General features: G+C 35.7%; 2 protein-coding genes across 2 annotated transcripts; both read left to right on the top strand.

Annotated features, from left to right (window-relative positions):
* Window positions 1–333: 333 nt before the first annotated feature.
* Window positions 334–1524, top strand: LOC140009970 (uncharacterized). The gene is made up of 3 exons (XM_072056322.1): window positions 334–666; window positions 783–1008; window positions 1157–1524. The coding sequence occupies exons 1-3, from the start codon at window positions 334–336 to the stop codon at window positions 1522–1524; spliced, it is 927 nt and encodes a 308-aa protein (XP_071912423.1).
* Window positions 1525–24241: 22717 nt separating this feature from the next.
* LOC113718229 (6,7,8-trihydroxycoumarin synthase-like) lies at window positions 24242–26662 on the top strand. The gene is made up of 2 exons (XM_027243168.2): window positions 24242–25291; window positions 25899–26662. Exons 1-2 carry the CDS (start codon window positions 24398–24400, stop codon window positions 26535–26537), a joined length of 1533 nt encoding a protein of 510 aa, XP_027098969.1. The 5' UTR covers window positions 24242–24397; the 3' UTR covers window positions 26538–26662.

Genomic DNA, 26662 nt, shown 5'->3' with positions numbered 1-26662 from the left:
AACTGTGCGGTGTCTTGGCCGAAAGCTCCACGTACTCGGGAGAATTGGCAGCTGGTGATGGAGTGGGGATTACCACAGGACTGCTTACTTTCATTGAAGTAGTAGGATTTTTCCACTGTAAAGCTTACTTTCATGATCAATAAAAGTGCTCATTTTGGTCAAAAAAAAAAAAGGGGAAGGAGATCAGCAGATTCACGAGCCTGACCACAAAGTACAAACACCATCAACTGCCAGTCCCCTCTTGAATCTAGCTACAATAGATAATCTACCCTTACAAAGTAACCAGAATACATAAGCAAACTGCGGAATAAAACCCTTAAACCACACTAATATATGCCAAGACTACAGCACATTGTTGTTAACAAGCTAACTAGTGATCAAATTCATGAACTTCAAAAAGATGTTTCTGATGTTGAAGTGCAGTTAGCACTATTCTCAATGCAACAAGGCAAGGCACCTAGACCAGATGGTTTTCCTGTGGAATTTTTTGTGAAGAATTGGGGTGTAGTGCAGGCTGACTTTATTAAAGCTGTGAAACATTGCTTTGGAAATGATAGTCTACATACTCGTCTGAATAGTACAATTATTTCTCTCATTCCAAAGGTTCCTAATCCATCTACTATGCATGAGTATAGACCTATATCTTGTTGCAATACTGTTTATAAGGTCTACTCTAAGATTTTGACAGAGAGGATGAAAAGAATACTACCAGAATTAATCAGTAATAGGCAAAATATTTTCTCAAAGGAAGGATGATCTCTGATAATATCCTATTAATGCAGGACATTGTTATTGGCTATCATAAGAAAAATGGACAAGCTAAATGTGCTGTGAAAGTAGACATGATGAAGGCTTATGACACTGTAAGGTGGGATTTCTTGTTTGCTGTTATGGAGTGTATGAATTTCCCTGAAAAATACATTCAATGGGTGAGGAAAGGTGTATGCATAGCTAGATTTTCATTAAACATGAATGGGGCTCTTGCTGGCTATTTTTCTAGTACTAGAGGTTTGAGACGGAGACCCCATTTCTCCATATCTCTTTCTTTTAGCAATGGAAGTCTTTTCTCTCTTGTTTGATGAGGCCACTAGGATACCTGAATTCCAGTTTCATCCTAAATGTCAAGCCCTTGAAGTTTCTCATCTCATATTTGCAGATGATTTATTTCTTCTATCAACTGCGAAATCGAGATCTATGAATGTAATGAATTCAGTTCTTTTGGAATTTACTGCTTTGTCTAGCTTATCACCAAATCTACATAAAAGTGAGATTCTCTTATTAGGGGTTAGTGACGAGGAAGGAATGGAATTGTACAAGATTCTGGCGATGAAGAGAGGATATTTACCAATCAAATATTTGGGAGTACCTTTGCTAAGCACAAAGCTTTCATTGAAAGACTGCTTTCCTATTATTGAGAAGATAAAAAAAGAAAATTATGTGGTGGAGCTCAAAAGCTTTGACTTCTGCTGGTATGCTTCAGTTGGTAAAGTCAGTACTGCTGAGTATGCAACTATACTGGAGTAGTGTATTCTTATTACCTCAAGCTGTCATACAGAAGATTGAAGCCATGCTCACTGCATTCTTGTGGAAAGGTGAAACCTCTGCTAAACATGGAGTTAAAGCATGGTGGGAGGAAATAAGCAAATCCGCTCAACAAGGTGGATTAGGAGTGTACCTGATTTGGCCAGTTGGAATAAAGCATTGCTATTGAAAGATATTTGGGACGTAGTATGCAGGAAAGAATCACTTTGGATCACTTGGATTCATAGTGTGAAGCTCAAACATCATAAAATGTTTCTGGGCTATTCCTATTCCTCAGTCGTGTTCCTGGTTTTGGCGAAAGTTACTTCGACTTAGGGCTCTAGTGCATCCTTATATTATTTCAAAGATCAATAATGGTGAGAACACCTTTCTCTGGTATGATAATAACTGGCACCCTAGAGGACCTTGTTGACAGCCTATGGTCCTGATATAATAAGACAGTTTGGAAGCGAGCTGCAAGCTAGAGACTCTACTATTATAGAAAATAGCGATTGGAAGATTCCCACGGGTAGAAGGAGAACAGCTGATATTTAGGATTTGTACAGCTCCTCCCATCTGGACAATCCTTGAATGTTAACATCCAAGACTCGGCAAGATGGCTGGCTAGTAAGAATGGTACCTTTTCTATTAAATCTGCAGTTGAATTGTTAGACCCTCAATATGTTGAAGTTCACTGGCACCACCTTGTTTGGTTCAAAAAGTGCATTCCAAAGTACTCATTTATCCTGTGGCTGCTTTTGAAGAATAGGTTAAGCACGAAGGACGGCTTGAATGTAGAGAGCCTGCTCTACACAGGTATATCCCTGCTAATAGCTTCATAGGCTGGCATAACGTTAGAATCCTTCTTGTTACTAGGTAAAGTAGGAGTTAATTTTACGTGGCTCCTTATTTACTCTTCTATGTATTCTCCACTACTTGTAAGATTACACCTATATAATCTCCACGACTAATATATGGTTATTCATGATCTAGTTATAGCCATCTTGCAATAACTAACATACAGCTACCCAAGTAAATGGTATTATCTACAGCATCGAGCAAGTGCTCGCTTGTATGTATTTTTGGGTTCAATCAATACAATCCTATTGTTTCGACAAAAAAAAAAAAAAAAGTAAATGATATTATCTACATCTCTTCTTATTAAATAATTTTCATTTTTCTACCCTCAAATGTCAAGTACAGGATTCGAATGCTAAAACAAACAACGAAGAAAACTTTAAGAACTCTCTGCTGATTAATTAGTTGATTCCAATGGTTAAATTTATAGCTACAAGATATCAAAATAATAGGAAAATAACTGCTAAGTTTATATCAGTTGTTATCATCGTTCTTTATTGTTCTCATTATTTGTTTCTTGCAACATCGTCTTACAAAAATTTCCGGCTATCACATATATAACTAAGTTCCGTACCTTCAAACAGATCGGCACTGAGAAAAGTGCATAACTAGTCCCTTAACTAGTAAATGAAGCTTTAATCCAATGAACACGTTATCTCCAGAAGTTTCTCTTATCTGTGATATCATTGGATGAAGTTAATTTTAAGAATTAGTAAATTTCACCAATATATTTATTTGTTTCACAAAGATCTTATTTTATTGTAGCAATCTTTTTAAAATAATTCAAAAAATTCAACTATGATTTTGACAGGTAATTTATCTTTTCTTTCTTTCATAACCATCAAATATATTCTCACTGTTCACATACGAATTTATATGCATAACTTTTTCAAACTCATATTTTTATGCTGAACTTTTAATTGTATTTTTAAAAAATTCATATGATATACAAACGTATAATATCTCGTAATATATTTGTCCCATATAATACTAAATCTCTCCCTAAGTATGAATAGTACAAAATATGAATTAATTTTCTATACACTGACAGTGTATGTAGCATCAATTTTGGATGAATAACAACTACATAAAATTTAAATTTAAAATTCAACTTTTGTACATGTGTCATAAATCCAACGGTGATAATGTATACATTGTCAGTTTATATAAAGTTTACTCGTGAAATATTGGTTCATTTGTTGGAACAAATTGTGTAGTAACTATTCTTACCAGTTTAATAAATTATTTGGTACCTGGGCTCCTGGGTCAAGGCATTTTTTTTTTTCAACAAACGATACCATTGTGTAGATATGAATACTTGACCTTACAAGGATTAGTTACAAAAAGGGGATACTACCCTCATATCCATCTTAACCAAGTCAATCAGCCATATTGGGAAATCGTGCTCCCATTCAATATCATGTACTAGCTTTACTGCATATTGTGCTAATGCATGGCTGATTTGATTTTCAGTTCTAGGTATAAACACAAAAGAACAGCTTTCAAAGCCTAGACTAAGTTCCTGTACGTCTTCTAATATCGTTGCAGTCATGTATTCATATTCATTGCTTCTAGTAATCTGCTCAGTCATGTAATCTGCTTCTAGTAATCTGCTCAATATTAAGTGAATTTTGTTTTAGGGGGAAAGCCAATTATAATAGCTTGCTAGTTGGGGGTTTTCGAGAGTTGTAACACCTGAAGTTGTAACCATGTCCTATTATTCATATAGGCATTTGTACCTTAAGCTTTTATGATTTTCCTTGCGATTGAAAATTGTAGTAAGAAACTAAAGAAACAATTTATAAGAAATGATAATGAGGGCTGTAAAATGCCAAATAAAACTCTATTTATGCGTATTCCAGATCCAAAAAATCCATAATAATAGATTACAACCCAATTGTTGGGTGCAATCGGTCCAAACATTTGAATTTATTAGGGTCTAAAGTCAAAAAAGATAATAAAAGGGGGGTGGTGGTGGGGCGAGGGGTGAAATGATATTTGACCCGTTGAATAATGGTGCATGGTGTGCACCTAAGCATATCAATGGTTAGGGTCTAGTTTGGATTCTTTTGATTTAGATCCAAATTTATTAAATTTAATTAAATCCAGATTCTTATGGGTCTAAAAATGTAAATTCAAATCCGACACTCATGGGTTTGAGAATTCAATGGGTGTCCATGAATATTTTTCTGAACATACAATAAAAAATTAAAGTAAAAATATTTTAAAAATATATAGAGTTAAAAACTAACATAGATACCATCTAATTTTTATTTTCAAATAATAAAATTAGCATTTAAGATGTTGAATGCAATATTATGTACTCAAAAAAAGAACTATTATTAACTAAAGATAATTATTTTCAAAGTTTCATCTGCATCTTTCAGTCAATCTTTCATTTATTTGCTTTTATTATTTTATAATATATATATATATATATATATCAAGATTTGTGACTCTTATAGGGCTCTGTTTTCAAACTCGGACCGGACCGGCCGGTCTGACCGGTCAAACCGGGAACCGGCCAATTGTCCGGTCCGAGCTAACTTTAAAAACCGGGAAATTAAAAGTTCGGTCAAACCAGGTCAAAACCCGGGTTTGACCCGGTTTGACCGGAAAAAATAAGAACCGGGTTCCACCATGCATCTCAGATCTCACGCAAGGGAAGGAAAGAGAGGGACCCTGTGGCGACCCCACTTTCCCCTAAGGCGAACCAAAGGGTTGGCGGGCCGTCTGCCCAACTCTCGCCAGGACTCACGCAAGCATTCCAACCCGAATCCTTCCGAAGAATAACCTAAACTATTACAATATCGCTTCCCTCAAAAAAAGTCAATCACTAAACCACATTAACTTCAGAGATAGCAGTAATTTAAAACAGCTAGTCAACGGCTCCTAAACATCCCATGCGTTACAACCAGGTAATAGGGTCGTACAATTCGGATATACAAATAAAATTCATACAAACCAGATATCGAAATTAGGTCTTACACTTTTCCAGCTTCAAGTGGCAATCTAAAACAAAAGTACATAATTCAAGTTGAAGCATAATACAACCCACACAAAAGCCGTAATATCCATTACATCCAAAAGAAAAGAAACATAAGTAAGTTCAAGGCTTTCAGTTTCCAGAACCTGTCAAGGAAAACAAATAAACGTGGGGTGAGCTAAAGCTCAGTGGTGCCCCAAAACATGCAGTCACGTAAATCAAACAGCGAGTAATAACTTAAACAAATTGAACAGTTAGGAAAGCGTATAACAGCACAAGGTAGGATACAGGGGCTCTCAGGAGCCATTTTCCTCGCTTGATCACCATTCATCGTAGTTGACCCTCCGTCAACTCTCACTACTTATAGTCCATGTAGATCCACTCATTTTAATCCTAACCCGTCACCATTCATACCCCGGTCCCGGGCCCGAACGTTGACTAAGGACGCAGTATACTCGAGATATACCCGTAGATAATTGGACGCAGTATACTTGCGTATACCCGCAGATAATTGGTCGAGGGATTCACCCAACGACGTTATCGTAGTTAGATTCACGCGTCGAGGGATTCACCCAACGACGTAACTACATTTAGATTCAAGGATTCATGAGAAAAATGATTCACGCAAGTCACCACTCGAACGGCTAGTGCGATAAAGTACACACTGCTCACTTCGATGGATCAAAAACTGGTTTTGCAAATTATCACATATCGAGTCAAGAAAGCACTTTAACCAAGTAAGCATAGAACAGGCAGGGACACTCACCAAGAGTGAAGTTCAGATATCAAGTTGGGAATCGAATTCCGCGTCCTCGCAATATCCTAGAATACCAAATTTTGAAACTATAAGTTTCTATTCAGTTTTCAAGCTTATACACATCGAGGTTTATCTAATATATTACTAGTTTACTTTCCCATAGTAAATTCAAGAATCTACTTAGGTTGAAGCTTGACAAAAGTAGTAGAAATGTTTCTTATAGTTTTCCTTGAGATATTTTTCCTTAGAAAAGGGTAACTAGTATTATTTTCTTGAAACAATTCGACCATCCACTTAGGATTGAAATTTAGTAAAAGTAGGAAATGTTTTATATGGCTTTCCTTAAAAATATTTTTCTCTATACGAGTGCGGCTAGTACTATTTTATTTAGAATAAGTTTTCTTGCCGAGGAAGTTTTCAGCTATTTTTAGTTAAAGCCACTAAAATCTTGTATTTTGGAAATTTTCCTCTAGACAATTAGCCAGAGACAATTTTAAGGAAGAAAAGAAAATAGATCAAGACTTAGGGTTTTAAAACTAGTGAAATCATTTTCTAAAAGTAATAAGGCTAGTTTACGCTTAAAGGAGAGATATCGAGTTGGCAAGGTTTAGAAAATCCCTATACAAAATTTCTAACTTTAACATACAGTGCTAAGTTTTATCGAACCATACTAGAGTGAAGATATATTTAACTAGCTTGCTTAAAACTTCCTCAAGTGCACAAGACCAAAACGGATTCCTTACGATTTCGATTTACAAGCACATAATATTTCAGATTTGTCAATATAACCAACTCACATTTCAAATAGAAATCTCACTAGGGTTTCGTCAATCATTAGCCCTAGGTTTCAACAGATTCAATTCTGATCAAGAATAAAACGAATAACCAAGGCTTCGTCAATCATTAGCACTTGGTTTTGGCAAGCTCATATCACATCTTAATTAAAACAAAAATGAAGGTAAGGCCTTCAAGAAATTCCAGCAAATGGTTCAGCCAAGAAATCATATATATGCTAATCTGTCATCAGCTAAGTATGACAGTCATCAATTGGCAATTCACCCATAATTCGAGTGTTTCGCATCTGCATGTCTTATAAAACTTTAAAACAGCATATTCCAGGCATTTCCAATCATTATGCTTCAAAGAATAATTTCACAACCGAGCTAAAACTCCAACTCAACCTTCGGATACCACGAAACAAATTTCCAGCATTTATATTCCAACATTTGGTTCAATCATTTAGTCATTCAAATTTCCAGCACTACGTTGTTCATGAATTCAATATTTCCTTGGCTAAGACATGCCATTACACTCTCAACTTCATCATGCAATTACTTGGCTAGTCCGTTAACATTTCCAGCTCGAAATTAAGTTTAAACAACTGTTATAATCCTCAAAATTTCCGGTTTTGAACTCACGGTAGTTCATAAGAATTTTCCAGAAATTGTATGTTCTTAATCTAGCTTTTTCCTTGGCTAAATTAGTATTTTGGGGACTCAAATTCAACATGCAACTGCTTAACCACGTGATTAACATTTCTAGTTCAGAAGTTAAGTTCGATTAACGACGAAAGTCATCCGAAATTCCAGAATTTTCCAACAAGTCTCGGATGAAACATGCATGTAGCAGATTCGGTTTCATTTTATTTTTCTGATCTAAACCCACCAATTAACCACATGCAGGGCTTAATTATCTTGTATTTAGCTAGCTAATTACATTTCTGGTTCAAAATCAACTTCGAATAACAACTACCTCCATCCCAAAAATCCAGAAATTTGTCCAGCTAGTCATGGATGAAGTTGCATGCATAAATTTTCTGTTTTCATTTTATTTCCTTGGTTAGCCGAGCTACCTAGCCTCATGCAAGCCTCAATCATCATGTTGTTAGCTAGATAAACATAGGTATCAACTCAGATCCTCATAATGTAGAAGATTAAGAACTACCTTTCCAATTTAGGCTCACGGTAGTTCCATTTCATCAAAACAGAATTTCTTATGCTCCTTAATTCATCATCCGGATGCACAAAATTAACATACAAAGCCATAGCCAGGTAAATCAACTAGTGATTAGTCGTGTAATCCACAATACAGGCTCAGATTATCAAATTTAAATAGATTACAACTGCATTTTAGATTTTCGGTTCACATGAATTCCAATTCACAAAACCAGAATTTTCCAAGTTCCTAATTCATCGTCCAATCGTGTAACTCAACATGCATGTCCTTAAACATTTTATCTTCACTTGGATAGTTAGGATTATAACCACAGATTGTCAAAATTAAGCAAATTAAGCACATCGTTTCTTAATCATTCTCGGCCAACCCACATTCAGCTCACATCAGATTTTTCTCTTATTCAATTCATCATCCGAACGCCTAACCTTCACCTGCATGGCCATAAACAATTTAATCTACCTCTGATCAACACATCTCAGCCCAGAAAATTACCTCAGACCGAAGCTCACTCACACGATAGAGAAACTAAAATTTTCTCTCCTCTCGGCTCGCTTGAGGCTGGATGGTTGGTCCTGGTGATGTTGCAGCTGCGGGGTGTTGAGGTGGATGGTGTAGTTGGAGGTGGATTGAAGCTGGTTGAAGGTGCGACAGGGAATGAAGCTCACGCAGTGCTGCTCTCCTTCCTTCTCCTTAGCTCACGGACAAAGCAGGAAAAGAATTGCAGCTCGCGGTTTCTTTCCTTGCTCTCGGTTGTATGGTGTAGCTCGGCCTCTCACACTCTCTCTCAGTCGATACTCACGAGGTGAAGCTCTCCCTCTCTCACTCTTGATCAATGCTCACGGTGTGAGGAAAATGGAACTAGTTGTGCGAGGTTGAGGTGAAGAAATAGGCGCGGTTAAGGGGTTGAGTGTGCAAGAGGGTGGAGTGTGAAGGTGGTGAAAGAAGTGTATTGGCCGAAGGGTGCGGTTGGTTATCATGATGACCGGAGATGTTTTGGGGTTTGCATGGTAGTTTTGTGACATTATAGGGGTAATTTGGGCAATTCACATTGTCCTACCAATGACCACTTAAGACCCCAATTCCAATTTAACTCCAAAAATTATTCCGAACGTAAATTAAATTCCTAATGATGTACTAATCTTGCAAGGCTTCACTTATCGAAATATTTACGTCCCACGCGTAATTAGTATACTTGTATTATTCTTATCTAAAATTTGTCGGCTTTATAGTTTTAACGTTATTCACTAATTAAAATCTATTATTGGACTTTAAATAATTTATTTTAAGGTAGTAAGATTAATCGGCTCAAGTAACGTTGATTTAGCGTCATGGAGACTAAGGTTCTAACGTTTTATGTTAAGGCGATAAAATTATTCTAATTCCAAATGTATTAATATATTTAAGCAAAACCAAGAAATTTCATAACTTAGAAAAATTATATTAGTTCCCACATGAAAAGTGTTTTTAAGTACTTATCTGCAAACAAGTGAAAGTAATGCTAAAATTACTAATGAATTAAAAATGCAAGTGAAATACGAAATGATATTTGTATATATTTTCAGGGTTCTCACATCCTCCCCTCCTTAAAATGAATTTTGTCCTCAAAATTCTTACTTTCTCAAGAGATAGGTCGGGGTAAATATATATATATATATGTATATAAATTCAATTAGGCACTTAATTTAACCATTGATTTGTTATAATAGTTCTAATAGCAAAGTAATTAAAATAAAGGATATTCGTAGCGTACATATAATTCATAGCGAAAGATCACAACCTCCAAAAGTGCTAGTCTAGTTTAGGGTAACTATAACCTCTATTCCTCGAGTGAGGTCAAACCCTCTTGATTTGTGAAACATTCACTACTAGGACCCCGTTCATGGCCATTAGCACGAATTACTTCCATCTGGCACTTGGTCGATCTGTAACGGACTTAATTATCTGCTGAGTACTTCCTCTTTGTAAATGCTCTAGGGAATCCCGAAATCTTGTGCTTGGTACTACCGCACCTCAAGCACTTTCCCTGTTTCCTCCAAAATCCGTCCTCAGTATGGCCAGTTATCCTACAATACCCACAATTTGCTTGAAAAGTGGCGGCCTGGCTATTTCGAGAGTTTTCTTTATTTTCCTTCTCCAGTTCTACATTTTGGCGTAGCAGCTCAACTTTCTCTGCATATTCTTGTTTCCATCGTTCTTCCCAGTAATCAGCCAATTTCCTTTGGAATTCTACCTCATTTCGGAGAATGTCCATTTCCTTACGCATGTCTTCCAAAGTTGTCATCTTACTAGTTGGCTTAAGTCAAATAGCTAGCCTGCCAGACAAACCATAGGATCAAAATAAGCAACTATTCATATTGAAAGCTTGAGCCGTAATACTCTTTCATCCTTTTACTGATGGTTACTCCAAAATATAAACCTTGCTACTTTCTGCCTAATCCAGCGAGTTCTTAAGTGTTACCGAGATTACCATCGTTAATCACTATCACGACAGAATAAGGAAACCTTATCCCAAAGAAAATTTTCATGTCTTAGTGCACTATTCAATACTTACCTTCAAAGTTGTTTGAAACAATAGTCGTACTTCTTATTCTCACTAGGGCCTTATTATATTCCTTCGATTCAATCTTACTATTTTGAGATCAGATTCCCCAATGAAACCTAGGTAGACGAATTTCAAGAGTCACTCCATTTTCGCAACTCTTTTGGTTCCTAGGTTAGTTGATTGAGTTAAAGCTTTGGTACTCCACCAACCGTTCTAAGGTATCAGTCATATGGTCAATAGGGGTAACTGCGTGAGTGGGTTCCTTCTAGATTCCCATTGATGGCACCTTTGTCGAAGTCTGTTTACCATTAGCTCTTGCAACAATTATAACATCATTAAAGGCTCAACTTTCAAAATTTTATGTACCTTTCGTGACTAATAACAGGATATTAAATACACATTTGGAAAAATTGTGGTCTATATACATATATAAATAAAATGGTTATTCGAATGGAGGACGAAAAGAAAAGAAATTGGTTCTGATCTTGATAGTCAAAATTTCACACTTTTAATCGTAGAGATTTCCGGGTATCTTTTCCGTATTTTATCTTCCATTTCCACATCACTTCGTCTAATCATTCATGTTTTCCACGAAACCTTAACTAAAGGAATTTGGTCTTAGGGTTCGTTTGGTTCCCCATAGAATTGGGGTTTAGAATTGGAATTGGGGTCCCAATTCCAATTCTTCAGTTTGGACACCCGCAATGCCAGAGAATTAGAATTCAATTTGAATTCTACGAGCCATCAATTCCACAAATTCAATTCTTTGGTAAGACCTAAGAATTACAATTCCAATTCCATAATTTCACCTCCTATTCGGGTTAGTACGCGGATCCTAATGGGTAAAAAATTAAAATCGGGTCAACTATGTGAGCAGCCTCTCTCGCGATCTAATTAGTCACTTTTCCTCAACTGCAAGTGCTTCTTCTGTGCGTCATCCCCTTCACCGCCACCCTAACATTTTGTCTCTTCCACCACCGTCTCCGGCATCGCTCTGCCACGCATCTACCCATCACTTCAGCAATCGCAAGACTGCTCCGAACTGGGTTCTTCAGTCCGGAAGGTAACAACTAAAAGCTCTCCTTTGCCTTCGATTTTTAACTTTGCAGCATTGAATATTGAATTCTGAATTTCTTTGACTGGCAAAATCTTTGTACAAGAGAGTGATTTGATGTCTTTCTTCAAGAGAGTTTGGTTAATTAATAGGGAATTGGACATCTTAGGGGATTTTCAGGGGCAACAGGGTGAGTGAAGTAAGAGGATTGGATATGTTTTAAGAGTCAGTTTTCGGCGGCTGGTGAGCAGACAGAGTCACATGATGGTTCTGGACATCCGACGATTTGAATTGTGTTGTGGGATTTGGATTATGATCGATATTTGTTTTTTTATTTAAAGAAAAAATAAATTTACTGCTGCTACTTATGAATCGCATTTGCTCCCCTAATATTCGTGAAATTAATTAAATAATAATAATAGCAAATGGAATAGTAGAGGCTTTTTGAAGGATGAGTTGATGAGGATTGAGTGAGTGGCTTACCGCTTACTCTCACGGTAGAAACAGAAGCTTGCGAAGGCTTCTCTTGCTTTCAATTGCAAAAAGTGAGTGTTTTGGGATTCTGATGATTCTGATCCTGGATTGCATTATTTACAGACATTCTGCATACAGGGGGCTCTGAATGATTAAAGTAGTTATTTGCCTCTGTATTTGAACTTTTAAGCTTGCTCCTGATGCTGTATTTACATAACATTTCTTGAATTTGACATAAAAAAAAACACTACTAGTATCCAGTTTTTTTCCCCCTTTTGTTTGTGGCTTTGTAATACATTGTTCATGGTTCTTTGTAGATTGAATATTCAAGAGATAATTTATAGGATCTACATTCACATTACAGGCAGAAAAATTATCTCATTCAAAAACGTTTTGTCTGCAAAAAATTACTGCTACAAGTTTAAAATTTCACTGCATTATAATGATTCGACCTCTAAACATCAGGAAGTGGCCTTGGCTAAGAACCTGACTTCGTGAATCATATCCACATGTTTAAGACTGATGATGGATGAAATGCTGAATCCGAAGCTAAAGTATCCTCCTTCAAGACACTGAGATCATAAACACAGAGAATGCAGATTACACCCTTTTTTTGTGCTTCATATCCTGTATTTTGTGCAAGCAGTGTTCTAGTAAATTATCAATATTCTGCAATGTATATTATTTCTCCATCATCTAGATAAGATTAATGTCTCATATGATTTACGGAAACTTGTTCTTGTTTAATTCTTCTTGGTTTGAAGTACACTAAATTCTTGGTTTGAAGACTCATAGAAGGCTTTAGAAGGATTCTGATGTTTCTCGTAGCCAGTTAGTCTTGTTTCTAGAAAGAAAACTTTGTCGGGACTTTTCTGTTTCTTTCTTTTGTTGCAGTGTGCTGGAAAATCCTTACCAGTAGAAGCTTTAAGTCACCAGAATAAGTTTAGGACATCTCCAAACTATTTTGTGCACATAAGTGATGATCTTAGCAACATCTCCAAATTGCTTTTGCAAAAAGGTTCCGTCCAAATAAGTCATCATAAGTTCTTCATTTAACATATGTATGGATTTTTCTGGTGCATATTTGCCTCTCACTTTTAGTTCTATAATGCAGTGGCTGTTGAATCTATTCTTAAGAACATGACATTGTGATGTTTTTCTGGTGCATATTTGCCTTAGATATGGCATCTGAAGCAACATCTCAGTCAAAAGGGAAAGGCAAAGGGTATTTCACTTGGACTCCTGAAATGGATCGTGTAATGGGCACCTGTTTTATTGACCAAATGAACCAAGGAAACAAATTGGATGGTAAATGTGCATGGAAGACAGCAGCCTACACCGTAGTAATGAATGCTTTATTCGATAAGCTCAATATATCTGTGACAAAGGCTAATATTTTATCTCGTTTCAAGACATGGGAGAAACACTATGACATCCTATACCCACTGCTCCAGTCATGTAACTCTGGGTCTGCGATAATATGGGACTACTCTAGAGGTAGAATTGATGTTCGTGATGAGGATGTATGGAATGCTCGAGTAAGTGAGAATCCAAAAATTCTTCCTTATAGAAAAAAAATTGTGGTCGAAAATTGGGAGGATATCTGTACACTGTTTTCACAAGATCGTGCAAATGGAGAGGGTGCCCAAACTGTTTTTGAGGCTAATGTTGAAACTGAAGTTGAAGAGTCTGCTAATGTAGAGGAATCATTTGAGACTGATTCACGATCTTTAGAAGATGAAGTTATGAATGCACTGCTAGCTCGACAACGGTCAAAATCAAAAGCTTCATCTTCAACAAATGATCGTGGCACAAAGAGAAAACTAACGAGCTCTCAAGTACTTTACAAAGTGTTGGGACGAATGGCAGATTCACTGGATAAGTACTTAAATTCAGAATGCTCAAAAGTTACAACAAAAATGGTGGAAGATGAGTTATCTAAAATTGAATTGGATAGATTTCAATTGTTGAAGGGTATTGACTTACTTATGAATGACAGGACAAAGTATGACACTTTTTCTGGTCTCGGAGATGACTTAAAAAAGGATTGGCTATTGATGCACATTGGTAATTGATTTTTTTTTTTTTTTTGGTAAGCTTCAGTTGAAGTTGTTTTTGTAGAAGAAGTTGAGCTGATTGCTGGACGCCCAAGTAGAGAAAGTAGAAGTTGTTACTACTCCATCGTGTATCCATGACTTTTTAAATTCTGATGAGTTCTTTGTTTTTTATGTAATGGATCAAAACAAGATTATAGAAAGATTCTAGGGAGTATTTCAGCTATTTTCTATCTGATTTTTGAGATTATAAGAATGGAACATTGGATATTTTGTCTATTCATAGCAATGTTGCTGCTGTTTATCAGAAGTTTGTTTCTTTTTTTGGCAGAGTATCTTTAGTAGAGAGCCTGGATGGTATTAGAGGGGCCTTTTGACTAGCATGCAGGGGGTGGAAGTTTTAAAATTCTACTGTTCTTTATGCATCTCAGCATGGCCAAACAAGGTCAGATGGATGTCGTGCATTGGGTGGGAAGTGGTGTGGGTTTTTTTTTTTGTTGTTGTTTGGGGGGGTGGGTTTGTGTTTGGGTTTGGAAGCATATTAGGTGGGAAAGGAATTAGGAGGTCTCTTTGTATTGCTCATTGACGTTCACTCTCCAGACTGGAATTGGCTCAGTTCATGGTTTTCAGTTTCACAAGGTATAAAGCTACCTAAACCAAATGATGCCTGTTGTTTGGATCATGTACTTGCCCAGTCCTTTTTGGTTATTATGGAAATCTTACTACCAGCACAATCATATTGGTATATTTGTACCTGTGCGATAAGAAATTGGCACTCTGAATATTGATTAGTGCTAGATTGGCTGTTTATTGCTGATTTGCTGGCTTTCTGATCAATTTTTTTTTTTTTTTGTAGAAAAGGAACTAATTTGTTTTTTTTTTCTCTAAAGCATTAGTAACAATTAGTTAAATGCAAGAAAAAAAATAAATTATTAAAGGCACTAATTGGCTTTTTCCTTAAAGCTTTAGTAACAATTAGCTAAATGTTAAAAAATTATTATATAGTAAAAAAGAAGAATTTTTTTATGTAAGGAAATGTTAGTTGGAAACAATTCTAATTCTTAATAAATTCTTCTCCCATCCAAACAAAGAATTTGGAATTCCAAATGAATTCTATATCAATTCTATGTATTTCCCAAACAAAAGAATTTCAATATTTTGGAATTCCAATTCATAGAATTCTAATTCTATAGAATTTCAATTCCAATTCAATTCCAATTCTGTTGAACCAAACGCACCCTTAGTGTTTTTCAATAATTTAAGTGTCGAATCGACTGCTTCCCAAAGTATATAAAAGTTCAACTGCTTGAATTTACAATTTATCTGCGCGTCATACTCAATTAAAAATTTTCACCCAAGATAGCATTATCACTCTGACATTATCGCTCCCTAGGCTCTATATTTCTCACAACGAGTTGATTTAAAATAAGTAATAACCAATTATGCATATATACGATTGCGGTTAATTTCACTCCATATATATCATTAATACCAAGCAAATTCATGATCAATTTAATTACATCACAGAACAAAGTCAATTACAACATATATCAAGCTCAAGTACACTCTAATCAGAAATCAAACAAATCTCTTTTTAATTGCATTCAATATCCAAACATGGCAAAGTTCCGACTCCAACATCCCATCCTATTGATTTCTATCCGTAATAGAGTTGGTTAATCCTTGAAATTCCTCCCTTTATTCACAAAAGTTCAGTTTATTTCATTATTATTTTTTTTCCCATTCACTGGGTCTATCAAGTCATTGCTTCAACGTTGGTCTAACCTTTCTTCTAAAGGTATGAGCTGATAAATAGATCGAGTTTACTAACTTTTAAATTTTATTCATGTTCTTACCCTTTCCTATTTCTGGTTATTAATACTGGTTACATCAACAACTTGTATACATGGTACGATAACTATTTCTTTAACTCATAAACTGCAACGATTTTACCAAGACATGATTGCCCTAATAGTCACTACCTACTCCATATATTATTTATTTTTATTTTTTATTTTTATTTATTTTTTATTTTTTTTAATCTCAAAGTTCTATACACCACTTTGGTTACCGAAATTCACTCAGGTTAGTAATTATTTAATTCCCGGGACTAATAAATATTACAGCGTTACAAAAATTAAACACGTAATCATCAAATTATATACTCACAATATATGTCACATTGCATACCAAATTCATACAACTTCAAAAGCTAGAAAATTCACGAATACATTCAATATCTTCATACATAACTCAAACTTCAATCTTTATAAGCATGAAAGGAAACAATACAACAATACACAAATTATCATAACCACATAGCTAGTAGCTCAACCCTTAGTTTAGATTCAACTTAACCTTCATTAGTTTAGTCCCGGACAATCCCACGGGATTCCCTTAGTAACACTAATCGAATTTCCCTAGTGAATTGTAGATCTATTACATCTAATATCGAATCAAATAGTATGATCATTACTTAAGTACATCAGTGGCTCTTAAGTATTCTAAATGAACTCAAACATTTCATTCATCAAGTTTTCTAATAACCTAACAGCTAGGTATCTTTATCCCATTGGATATTAGCCCCGAATAATCCTTCAATACAATTCAAAGACCACAATGTCATCTAGAGCTCACCTTTAATTATTTGCAAATGATAGCATACTAATCATGTGGCAAATTTATCAAACTTATCTCTCCTCCGGGTTTAAAACCATTCACAACTGCATAGTTTTTATTTAAACTGCTATTTCACTCAATTCTATGTCTAAACGAATATTTAAGGTAAGAGATGGCATATATTCCCTTTACCATCAAATGACTAGCAAAATTTTTTTTTTTTTTTTCATCTCAAAAGCAGAATTGGCACTAATCTTCAAGGGCTCACTATTGGTTCTTCACCTTAAACTTTCGAAAGCTAGACTTGGTCCTTTCGATTCTACTTTGCCAAATTTAATCATGCTTTCTAGTCCCATCATAATGCGGTATACTAAATTCTTCACAATTTGCAAATACACCATTGAATGAAATATCTGGTATTCGGGTACAAGAATCCGGCAATGGGATAATTCACATCTCAGGCTGGCCAGCCCCAAGAGTAACTTACCTACATTTGAGATTCCTACCCAACATACATATCTAATATCCCCAACTATAGACTTTTGTTCCACACTTAACAAGCTAATCCCCACAGTCCGAGAACCTTTTCCTGGTTTGAGCTCGATAAGAGCTCTGATACCACCTGTGGCGACCCCACTTCCCCCTAAGGCGAACCAAAGGGTTGGCGGGCCGTCTGCCCAACTCTCGCCAGGACTCACGCAAGCATTCCAACCCGAATCCTTCCGAAGAATAACCTAAACTATTACAATATCGCTTCCCTCAAAAAAAGTCAATCACTAAACCACATTAACTTCAGAGATAGCAGTAATTTAAAACAGCTAGTCAACGGCTCCTAAACATCCCATGCGTTTCAACCAGGGAATAGGGTCGTACAATTCGGATATACAAATAAAATTCATACAAACCAGATATCGAAATTAGGTCTTACACTTTTCCAGCTTCAAGTGGCAATCTAAAACAAAAGTACATAATTCAAGTTGAAGCATAATACAACCCACACAATAGCCGTAATATCCATTACATCCAAAAGAAAAGAAACATAAGTAAGTTCAAGACTTTCAGTTTCCAGAACCTGTCAAGGAAAATAAATAAACGTGGGGTGAGCTAAAGCTCAGTGGTGCCCCAAAACATGCAGTCACGTAAATCAAACAGCGAGTAATAACTTAACCAAATTGAACAGTTAGGAAAGCGTATAACAGCATAAGGTAGGATACAGGGGCTCTCAGGAGCCATTTTCCTCGCTTGATCACCATTCATCGTAGTTGACCCTCCGTCAACTCTCACTACTTATAGTCCATGTATATCCACTCATTTTAATCCTAACCCGTCACCATTCATACCCCGGTCCCGGGCCCGAACGTCGACTAAGGACGCAGTATACTCGAGATATATCCGTAGATAATTGGACGCAGTATACTTGCGTATACCCGTAGATAATTGGTCGAGGGATTCACCCAACGACGTTATCGTAGTTAGATTCACGCGTCGAGGGATTCACCTAACGACGTAACTACATTTAGATTCAAGGATTCATGAGAAAAATGATTCACGCAAGTCACCACTCGAACGGCTAGTGCGATAAAGTACACACTGCTCACTTCGATGGATCAAAAATTGGTTTTGCAAATTATCACATATCGAGTCAAGAAAGCACTTTAACCAAGTAAGCATAGAACAGGCAGGGACACTCACCAAGAGTGAAGTTCAGATATCAAGTTGGGAATCGAATTCAGCGTCCTCGCAATATCCTAGAATACCAAATTTTGAAACTATAAGTTTCTATTCAGTTTTCAAGCTTATACACATCGAGGTTTATCTAATATATTACTAGTTTACTTTCCCATAGTAAATTCAAGAATCTACTTAGGTTGAAGCTTGACAAAAGTAGTAGAAATGTTTCTTATAGTTTTCCTTGAGATATTTTTCCTTAGAAAAGGGTAACTAGTATTATTTTCTTGAAACAATTCGACCATCCACTTAGGATTGAAATTTAGTAAAAGTAGGAAATGTTTTATATGGCTTTACTTAAAAATATTTTTCTCTATACGAGTGCGGCTAGTACTATTTTATTTAGAATAAGTTTTCTTGTCGAGGAAGTTTTCAGCTATTTTTAGTTAAAGCCACTAAAATCTTGTATTTTGGAAATTTTCCTCTAGACAATTAGCCAGGGACAATTTTAAGGAAGAAAAGAAAATAGATCAAGACTTAGGGTTTTAAAACTAGTGAAATCATTTTCTAAAAGTAATAAGGCTAGTTTACGCTTAAAGGAGAGATATCGAGTTGGCAAGGTTTAGAAAATCCCTATACAAAATTTCTAACTTTAACATACAGTGCTAAGTTTTATCGAACCATACTAGAGTGAAGATATATTTAACTAGCTTGCTTAAAACTTCCTCAAGTGCACAAGACCAAAACGGATTCCTTACGATTTCGATTTACAAGCACATAATATTTCAGATTTGTCAATATAACCAACTCACATTTCAAATAGAAATCTCACTAGGGCTTCGTCAATCATTAGCCCTAGGTTTCAACAGATTCAATTCTGATCAAGAATAAAACGAATAACCAAGGATTCGTCAATCATTAGCACTTGGTTTTGGCAAGCTCATATCACATCTTAATTAAAACAAAAATGAAGGTAAGGCCTTCAAGAAATTCCAGCAAATGGTTCAGCCAAGAAATCATATATATGCTAATCTGTCATCAGCTAAGTATGACAGTCATCAATTGGCAATTCACCCATAATTCGAGTGTTTCGCATCTGCATGTCTTATAAAACTTTAAAACAGCATATTCCAGGCATTTCCAATCATTATGCTTCAAAGAATAATTTCACAACCGAGCTAAAACTCCAACTCAACCTTCGGATACCACGAAACAAATTTCCAGCATTTATATTCCAACATTTGGTTCAATCATTTAGTCATTCAAATTTCCAGCACTACGTTGTTCATGAATTCAATATTTCCTTGGCTAAGACATGCCATTACACTCTCAACTTCATCATGCAATTACTTGGCTAGTCCGTTAACATTTCCAGCTCGAAATTAAGTTTAAACAACTGTTATAATCCTCAAAATTTCCGGTTTTGAACTCACGGTAGTTCATAAGAATTTTCCAGAAATTGTATGTTCTTAATCTAGCTTTTTCCTTGGCTAAATTAGTATTTTGGGGACTCAAATTCAACATGCAACTGCTTAACCACGTGATTAACATTTCTAGTTCAGAAGTTAAGTTCGATTAACGACGAAAGTCATCCGAAATTCCAGAATTTTCCAACAAGTCTCGGATGAAACATGCATGTAGCAGATTCGGTTTCATTTTATTTTTCTGATCTAAACCCACCAATTAACCACATGCAGGGCTTAATTATCTTGTATTTAGCTAGCTAATTACATTTCTGGTTCAAAATCAACTTCGAATAACAACTACCTCCATCCCAAAAATCCAGAAATTTGTCCAGCTAGTCATGGATGAAGTTGCATGCATAAATTTTCTGTTTTCATTTTATTTCCTTGGTTAGCCGAGATACCTAGCCTCATGCAAGCCTCAATCATCATGTTGTTAGCTAGATAAACATAGGTATCAACTCAGATCCTCATAATGTAGAAGATTAAGAACTACCTTTCCAATTTAGGCTCACGGTAGTTCCATTTCATCAAAACAGAATTTCTTATGCTCCTTAATTCATCATCCGGATGCACAAAATTAACATACAAAGCCATAGCCAGGTAAATCAACTAGTGATTAGTCGTGTAATCCACAATACAGGCTCAGATTATCAAATTTAAATAGATTACAACTGCATTTTAGATTTTCGGTTCACATGAATTCCAATTCACAAAACCAGAATTTTCCAAGTTCCTAATTCATCGTCCAATCGTGTAACTCAACATGCATGTCCTTAAACATTTTATCTTCACTTGGATAGTTAGGATTATAACCACAGATTGTCAAAATTAAGCAAATTAAGCACATCGTTTCTTAATCATTCTCGGCCAACCCACATTCAGCTCACATCAGATTTTTCTCTTATTCAATTCATCATCCGAACGCCTAACCTTCACCTGCATGGCCATAAACAATTTAATCTACCTCTGATCAACACATCTCAGCCCAGAAAATTACCTCAGACCGAAGCTCACTCACACGATAGAGAAACTAAAATTTTCTCTCCTCTCGGCTCGCTTGAGGCTGGATGGTTGGTCCTGGTGATGTTGCAGCTGCGGGGTGTTGAGGTGGATGGTGTAGTTGGAGGTGGATTGAAGCTGGTTGAAGGTGCGACAGGGAATGAAGCTCACGCAGTGCTGCTCTCCTTCCTTCTCCTTAGCTCACGGACAAAGCAGGAAAAGAATTGCAGCTCGCGGTTTCTTTCCTTGCTCTCGGTTGTATGGTGTAGCTCGGCCTCTCACACTCTCTCTCAGTCGATACTCACGAGGTGAAGCTCTCCCTCTCTCACTCTTGATCAATGCTCACGGTGTGAGGAAAATGGAACTAGTTGTGCGAGGTTGAGGTGAAGAAATAGGCGCGGTTAAGGGGTTGAGTGTGCAAGAGGGTGGAGTGTGAAGGTGGTGAAAGAAGTGTATTGGCCGAAGGGTGCGGTTGGTTATCATGATGACCGGAGATGTTTTGGGGTTTGCATGGTAGTTTTGTGACATTATAGGGGTAATTTGGGCAATTCACATTGTCCTACCAATGACCACTTAAGACCCCAATTCCAATTTAACTCCAAAAATTATTCCGAACGTAAATTAAATTCCTAATGATGTACTAATCTTGCAAGGCTTCACTTATCGAAATATTTACGTCCCACGCGTAATTAGTATACTTGTATTATTCTTATCTAAAATTTGTCGGCTTTATAGTTTTAACGTTATTCACTAATTAAAATCTATTATTGGACTTTAAATAATTTATTTTAAGGTAGTAAGATTAATCGGCTCAAGTAACGTTGATTTAGCGTCATGGAGACTAAGGTTCTAACGTTTTATGTTAAGGCGATAAAATTATTCTAATTCCAAATGTATTAATATATTTAAGCAAAACCAAGAAATTTCATAACTTAGAAAAATTATATTAGTTCCCACATGAAAAGTGTTTTTAAGTACTTATCTGCAAACAAGTGAAAGTAATGCTAAAATTACTAATGAATTAAAAATGCAAGTGAAATACGAAATGATATTTGTATATATTTTCAGGGTTCTCACAGACTCGCATCTCCTTGGCTCCATGTGCCCAGCCCAAAATCCCAAAACGCAACCATTTTTGCAATGGGACATGCATATACAGTTGATTACTGCTGCAGTGCTGCTACATCCTGGCCACAACTCGCTCGCACGTGTTCATACAACATCCATATCTTCTTGTTGCCCCCTCTCCATGCATGTATGTAGATTCTTTTTTTTTTGAAGGTCAAAATATTTTTAATATTATATTTTGATCCTTAGATTATTAAAAATTATTAATATATCTCAAATATTTCATACTTTATAAATATTATCTTAAAATTTGGTATTATTTTTTAATTAAATCCATAATTTTAATTCTAAACTTGTTAATACTCATTAAATAATATAAATTGGTATTTGACTGTTCTAATTTCTTTGTATTTTCTTGTTAAATATATTTGAAACATCAAATATATATGAATATATCTTTGTTAATATTAACATGTTATTAGGTATTTTACATATAATATTTTAATTTTTAAATAATTTTTATTTATGACATCATCCGGTTCAATCCCGATCGAACCCGGTTGAACCCATTGACCCCTGACCCCTGAACTTGAACGAGTCGATACCCGGTCCGGTTCTGAAAACATAGTTATAGGGTCTAAATCCCCACGCAATTGGCCAAAATTGAAAGTGCAGTATAAAGTGGTAGAATACATCACGAGTACTCCATTGGCTCGAGTGTCTAAGCAAATCTGTGTCCTACTTGACCGAAAACTTGGAATAATTCTCTCAGGTCCTAACTCCTAATCAAATAATTGACAGGCCTTAGTGTTCAAACAAGAACAGCCATACTTGGCTCATTAAAACGACAATTGTGATAAAGCTGAAGTGCACGTAACATGCCAATAGCCACCACTATTTGTCTCAGCTGATGTATCGACAGTAATCTGCAGGCCGATATTTTCTTGGGATAACAATAGCGGCAAGTTGCACAAGAAGGCGAATTCCACGGAATCTTGTACAACTTCTGGGACTAGCTTGTCAAAAGAATTGATGGATTATCTCTTGCTTCAGACAAAAAAAAGAAAAAGAAAACCCAAAAACACTCAAGTCATACAATTCCTGCTTCCAATTGTTTCCGTCTCGCCAATCACTCAATTGTCCTCTCCCAACCACCCTCTTCAAATATTGTGAATAATCTCATGTAAAGTTGAAAATTATTTATTAATAAGGGGGTTATGTATGACTCTGTTTGAATTCGAGAGTTTTTAAAAATTAATTTTTTAAATATTATTAAAATTTTTAAAAAGTACTCTAAAAAGTAGTCTAAATTTTTTGTAATGTTTAAAAAATATTCCAAAATATATTCTAAAAACTCTTCTACTCTTAAATATCTTAAAATATTTTCTAAAAATATCCCAAAATATACTATAAAAACTCTGCTACAGTAAAATTTTTCAAAAATACCCCAAAAAATAACTACTCCAAACGGACTTAGTCTTCCATCACACTGTCTTATAAATAACCATTTTTTTTAAATTTTTATACATCCCTCCTACTGAGCAATTGCTTTAGAACTATTTATACTCAAAGTTAATTACTACTTGAATATGAAACAACTTTAAAAAAATGAAAACTAGAAAACTCAAAATGAAATTTCTCTTTGTATAATGATATCAATTTAGGATTAGCACTATCATATGAAAGTTACAAACACATGCAAAAGTTTCTCAATCATTACTTCGCATCGCTTAGGATTTTAAAAATTTGCAAAGTGTTAAAACTCAGCGGTAGGAAGTATCTTAAATATAGAGATAAGAAAATAGAATAATAAAAAATTTGATTAAATTAGTGGCAAAAAGTGTCCTGTAACTTTTAAAGTCATAGTCAGTTTGTAAATTTTTATTTTTCATGATTTTAAGGATACAATGTTGCCTACTCGCTATAGGTTTTGATTCTACCAAAGCTAAGTTCTTAAGATAGAGATCTTCTCGATGTGAAATTCTGAAAATGGACGGTGCTATTGCTGCCATAGAATAAATTAGGAGTTTGTAACATTCTTAGTTTTCATCATTTCGATCATTTAAGGTACAATAATTGTGTTTAGATAATAAATTATTTGAAATAATTATAAAAATACTATAACACTTTTATTGATGTGACGTGAAATAAAAAAATAGAAAATATATTTATGATAAGGTCATATCCCACTGCTCACATCTTGGTATTCTCATCAATTATTATCCAGAAAAGAACCCAAGTTTTGTTCAAATCCACCACGCAACTCAAACTCAAGCTCATATTCAAGCTCAACGAAGTCTAAATATTCGAGTTCACTTCTTTCTGATCAAATTTCCATCAGACAAAGACCATCATATCTTACTTCCAGCCAGAAGATGGAGATACTGATTGCTTTAATCTCAGCACTTCTAATTATCGTCCTAAGCGTTCTCCAAACGAACAGGAGGAGATCATCAAGACCAAAAAATCCTCCACCACCAGGTCCTCCGGGGATTCCAGTCATTGGAAACTTGCTTCAGTTTGATACCTCAGCCCCTCATGTATACCTTTGGCAACTTTCCAAAATATATGGTCCTCTCATGTCTCTTAAGCTTGGATCCTTTCCACTGCTTGTGGTTTCATCCGCAAGAATGGCTGAAGAAGTTGTGAAAAACCATGACTCGACATTTTCTAGTCGCCCACTCCTCCTAGGTTCCCGAATGCTTTCTTACAACGGCTTGGATATCGCCTTTTCTCCATACAGCGAGCAGTGGAGAGAGCTGAGAAAGATTTCTGTTCTTCATCTCTTCAGCAACAGAAGGGTGCAGTCATTTCGTGGTATTCGTGAAGATGAAGTCTCCCGGATGATCAGAACGATATCCAAGGAAGCATCTTCATCTCAAGTGACGAATTTGAGTAAGACTTTAATATCACTTTCAAGTACGTTTATCTGTAGAATTGCTTTCGGAAAGAGGTATGATGAGGAAGATCAACAAAGAAGACGATTCCATGATCTCCTCCAAGAAATGCAGGCTGCATTCGCGGGGTTCTTTTTCTCAGACTATATTCCTTCAATTGGTTGGCTTGATAGCCTCAATGGGATGCGTTCTCGACTTGAGCGGACTTGCAGTAAGTTAGATTCATTTCTTCAAGAACTCATCGACGAACACTTAAATCCAAATAGGCCAGAGTCCATGAATGGTGATATCATTGACATCATGCTTCAATTACGGCAAGAACAATCAACTTCCTTTGATCTAACGCAAGATCACATCAAAGCGATGCTCATGGTGATTAATTACCTGTTCAAAGGACCTACTCATTTTTTGTTTGGTAATATCGTTCAAAACGTCTTTCACATTTCAACAAATAAATTTTTTCGTCCTTCACTTTTGAAATTATAAATTTACGTTCCTTACAAAATTAATTTGATAAAATTTAGTCTCAACTTAGGTTTTCGATCATTTTTATCTTGAATCCATTATGTGACCCACATATTGTTATTTTTTTTTTGGAGCAAAAATGTTAGATCTCATTTATAGTTAAATAAATGACTTGATCCATATTCACTTTTGCATCTAAAAAAGTAGGATTTGATTTAATCTATATTCATTTTTGCCATTAAAAAGTGGAATCTAGCCTTCTTGTATATAAAAAATAATTGCATGTGGTCACATAGTGATTTTGGATTAAAAAGTGGTCAAAAATTTAGGTAAGGATCAAATATTATTAATTTGAATTTGTAAGGAACGTAAAATTAATATTTTAAAGGTGAGAGATGAAGAAATTCATTTAATGAAACGTGGGAACGTTTTGAACGATTTTTCATTTTTGTTTTTCCTTTTAAGAATTTGGATCAATCCCATTTTGCTAATCTGATTCAATATATCATTGTAGGATGTTTTTAGTGCAGGGTCGGATACTGTTGCAGCTACAATAATCTGGGCAATGGCAGCACTGATGAAGAGCCCTGAAGCAATATTGAAGAAGGCACAAGCAGAGATTAGAGGTGCACTTGGAAATAAAGATAAAGTAAACGAAGATGATATTCAAAAGCTCCCTTATCTCAAGGCAATTGTCAAGGAGACCTTCAGATTGTATCCTCCAGCTCCACTTTTAGTTCCAAGACAGACACTAGCAAATTGCATAATAAATGGTCACGAAATCCGGTCCAATTCTATAGTTTACACGAATGTCTGGGCGATTGGAAGAGATCCCGATAATTGGGAAAATCCAAATGAGTTTTTGCCTGAGAGATTCTTGAATAGTAGTGTAGATATGAAAGGGAAAGACTTTCAACTGATACCATTTGGGGCTGGGCGAAGGGGCTGCCCTGGATATTCTCTGGGACTAGCAATGGTGGAAGTTGGACTTGCCAATCTTCTGTATTCTTTTGACTGGGAATTGCCTTCTGGGATCAAGAAAGAAGACATTGATACTGAAGTTTTACCGGGTCTTACAATGCTTAAGAAAAATGATCTGCTACTTGTCGCAAAAAATGTGTGTGCGCAGCAAGTGTCAAGTTCTGGCATCTAAATACTTGGGACCATGTATTCTTTGCTGTGGAACTTCCTTTTTTTTTCTTCCCTTCTTATGTTTAGTTTCTTTTGTGACTTGCTTCTAGTCATATAATTATATTCAAGGGTCTGTTTGGAACATAA

The sequence above is a fragment of the Coffea arabica genome, chromosome 6e, assembly GCF_036785885.1.
Source record: "Coffea arabica cultivar ET-39 chromosome 6e, Coffea Arabica ET-39 HiFi, whole genome shotgun sequence".
Taxonomy (NCBI): Eukaryota; Viridiplantae; Streptophyta; class Magnoliopsida; order Gentianales; family Rubiaceae; genus Coffea; species Coffea arabica.
The sequence above is the reverse complement of the archived record's forward strand: the minus strand, read 5'-3'. Positions and strand labels throughout refer to the sequence as shown.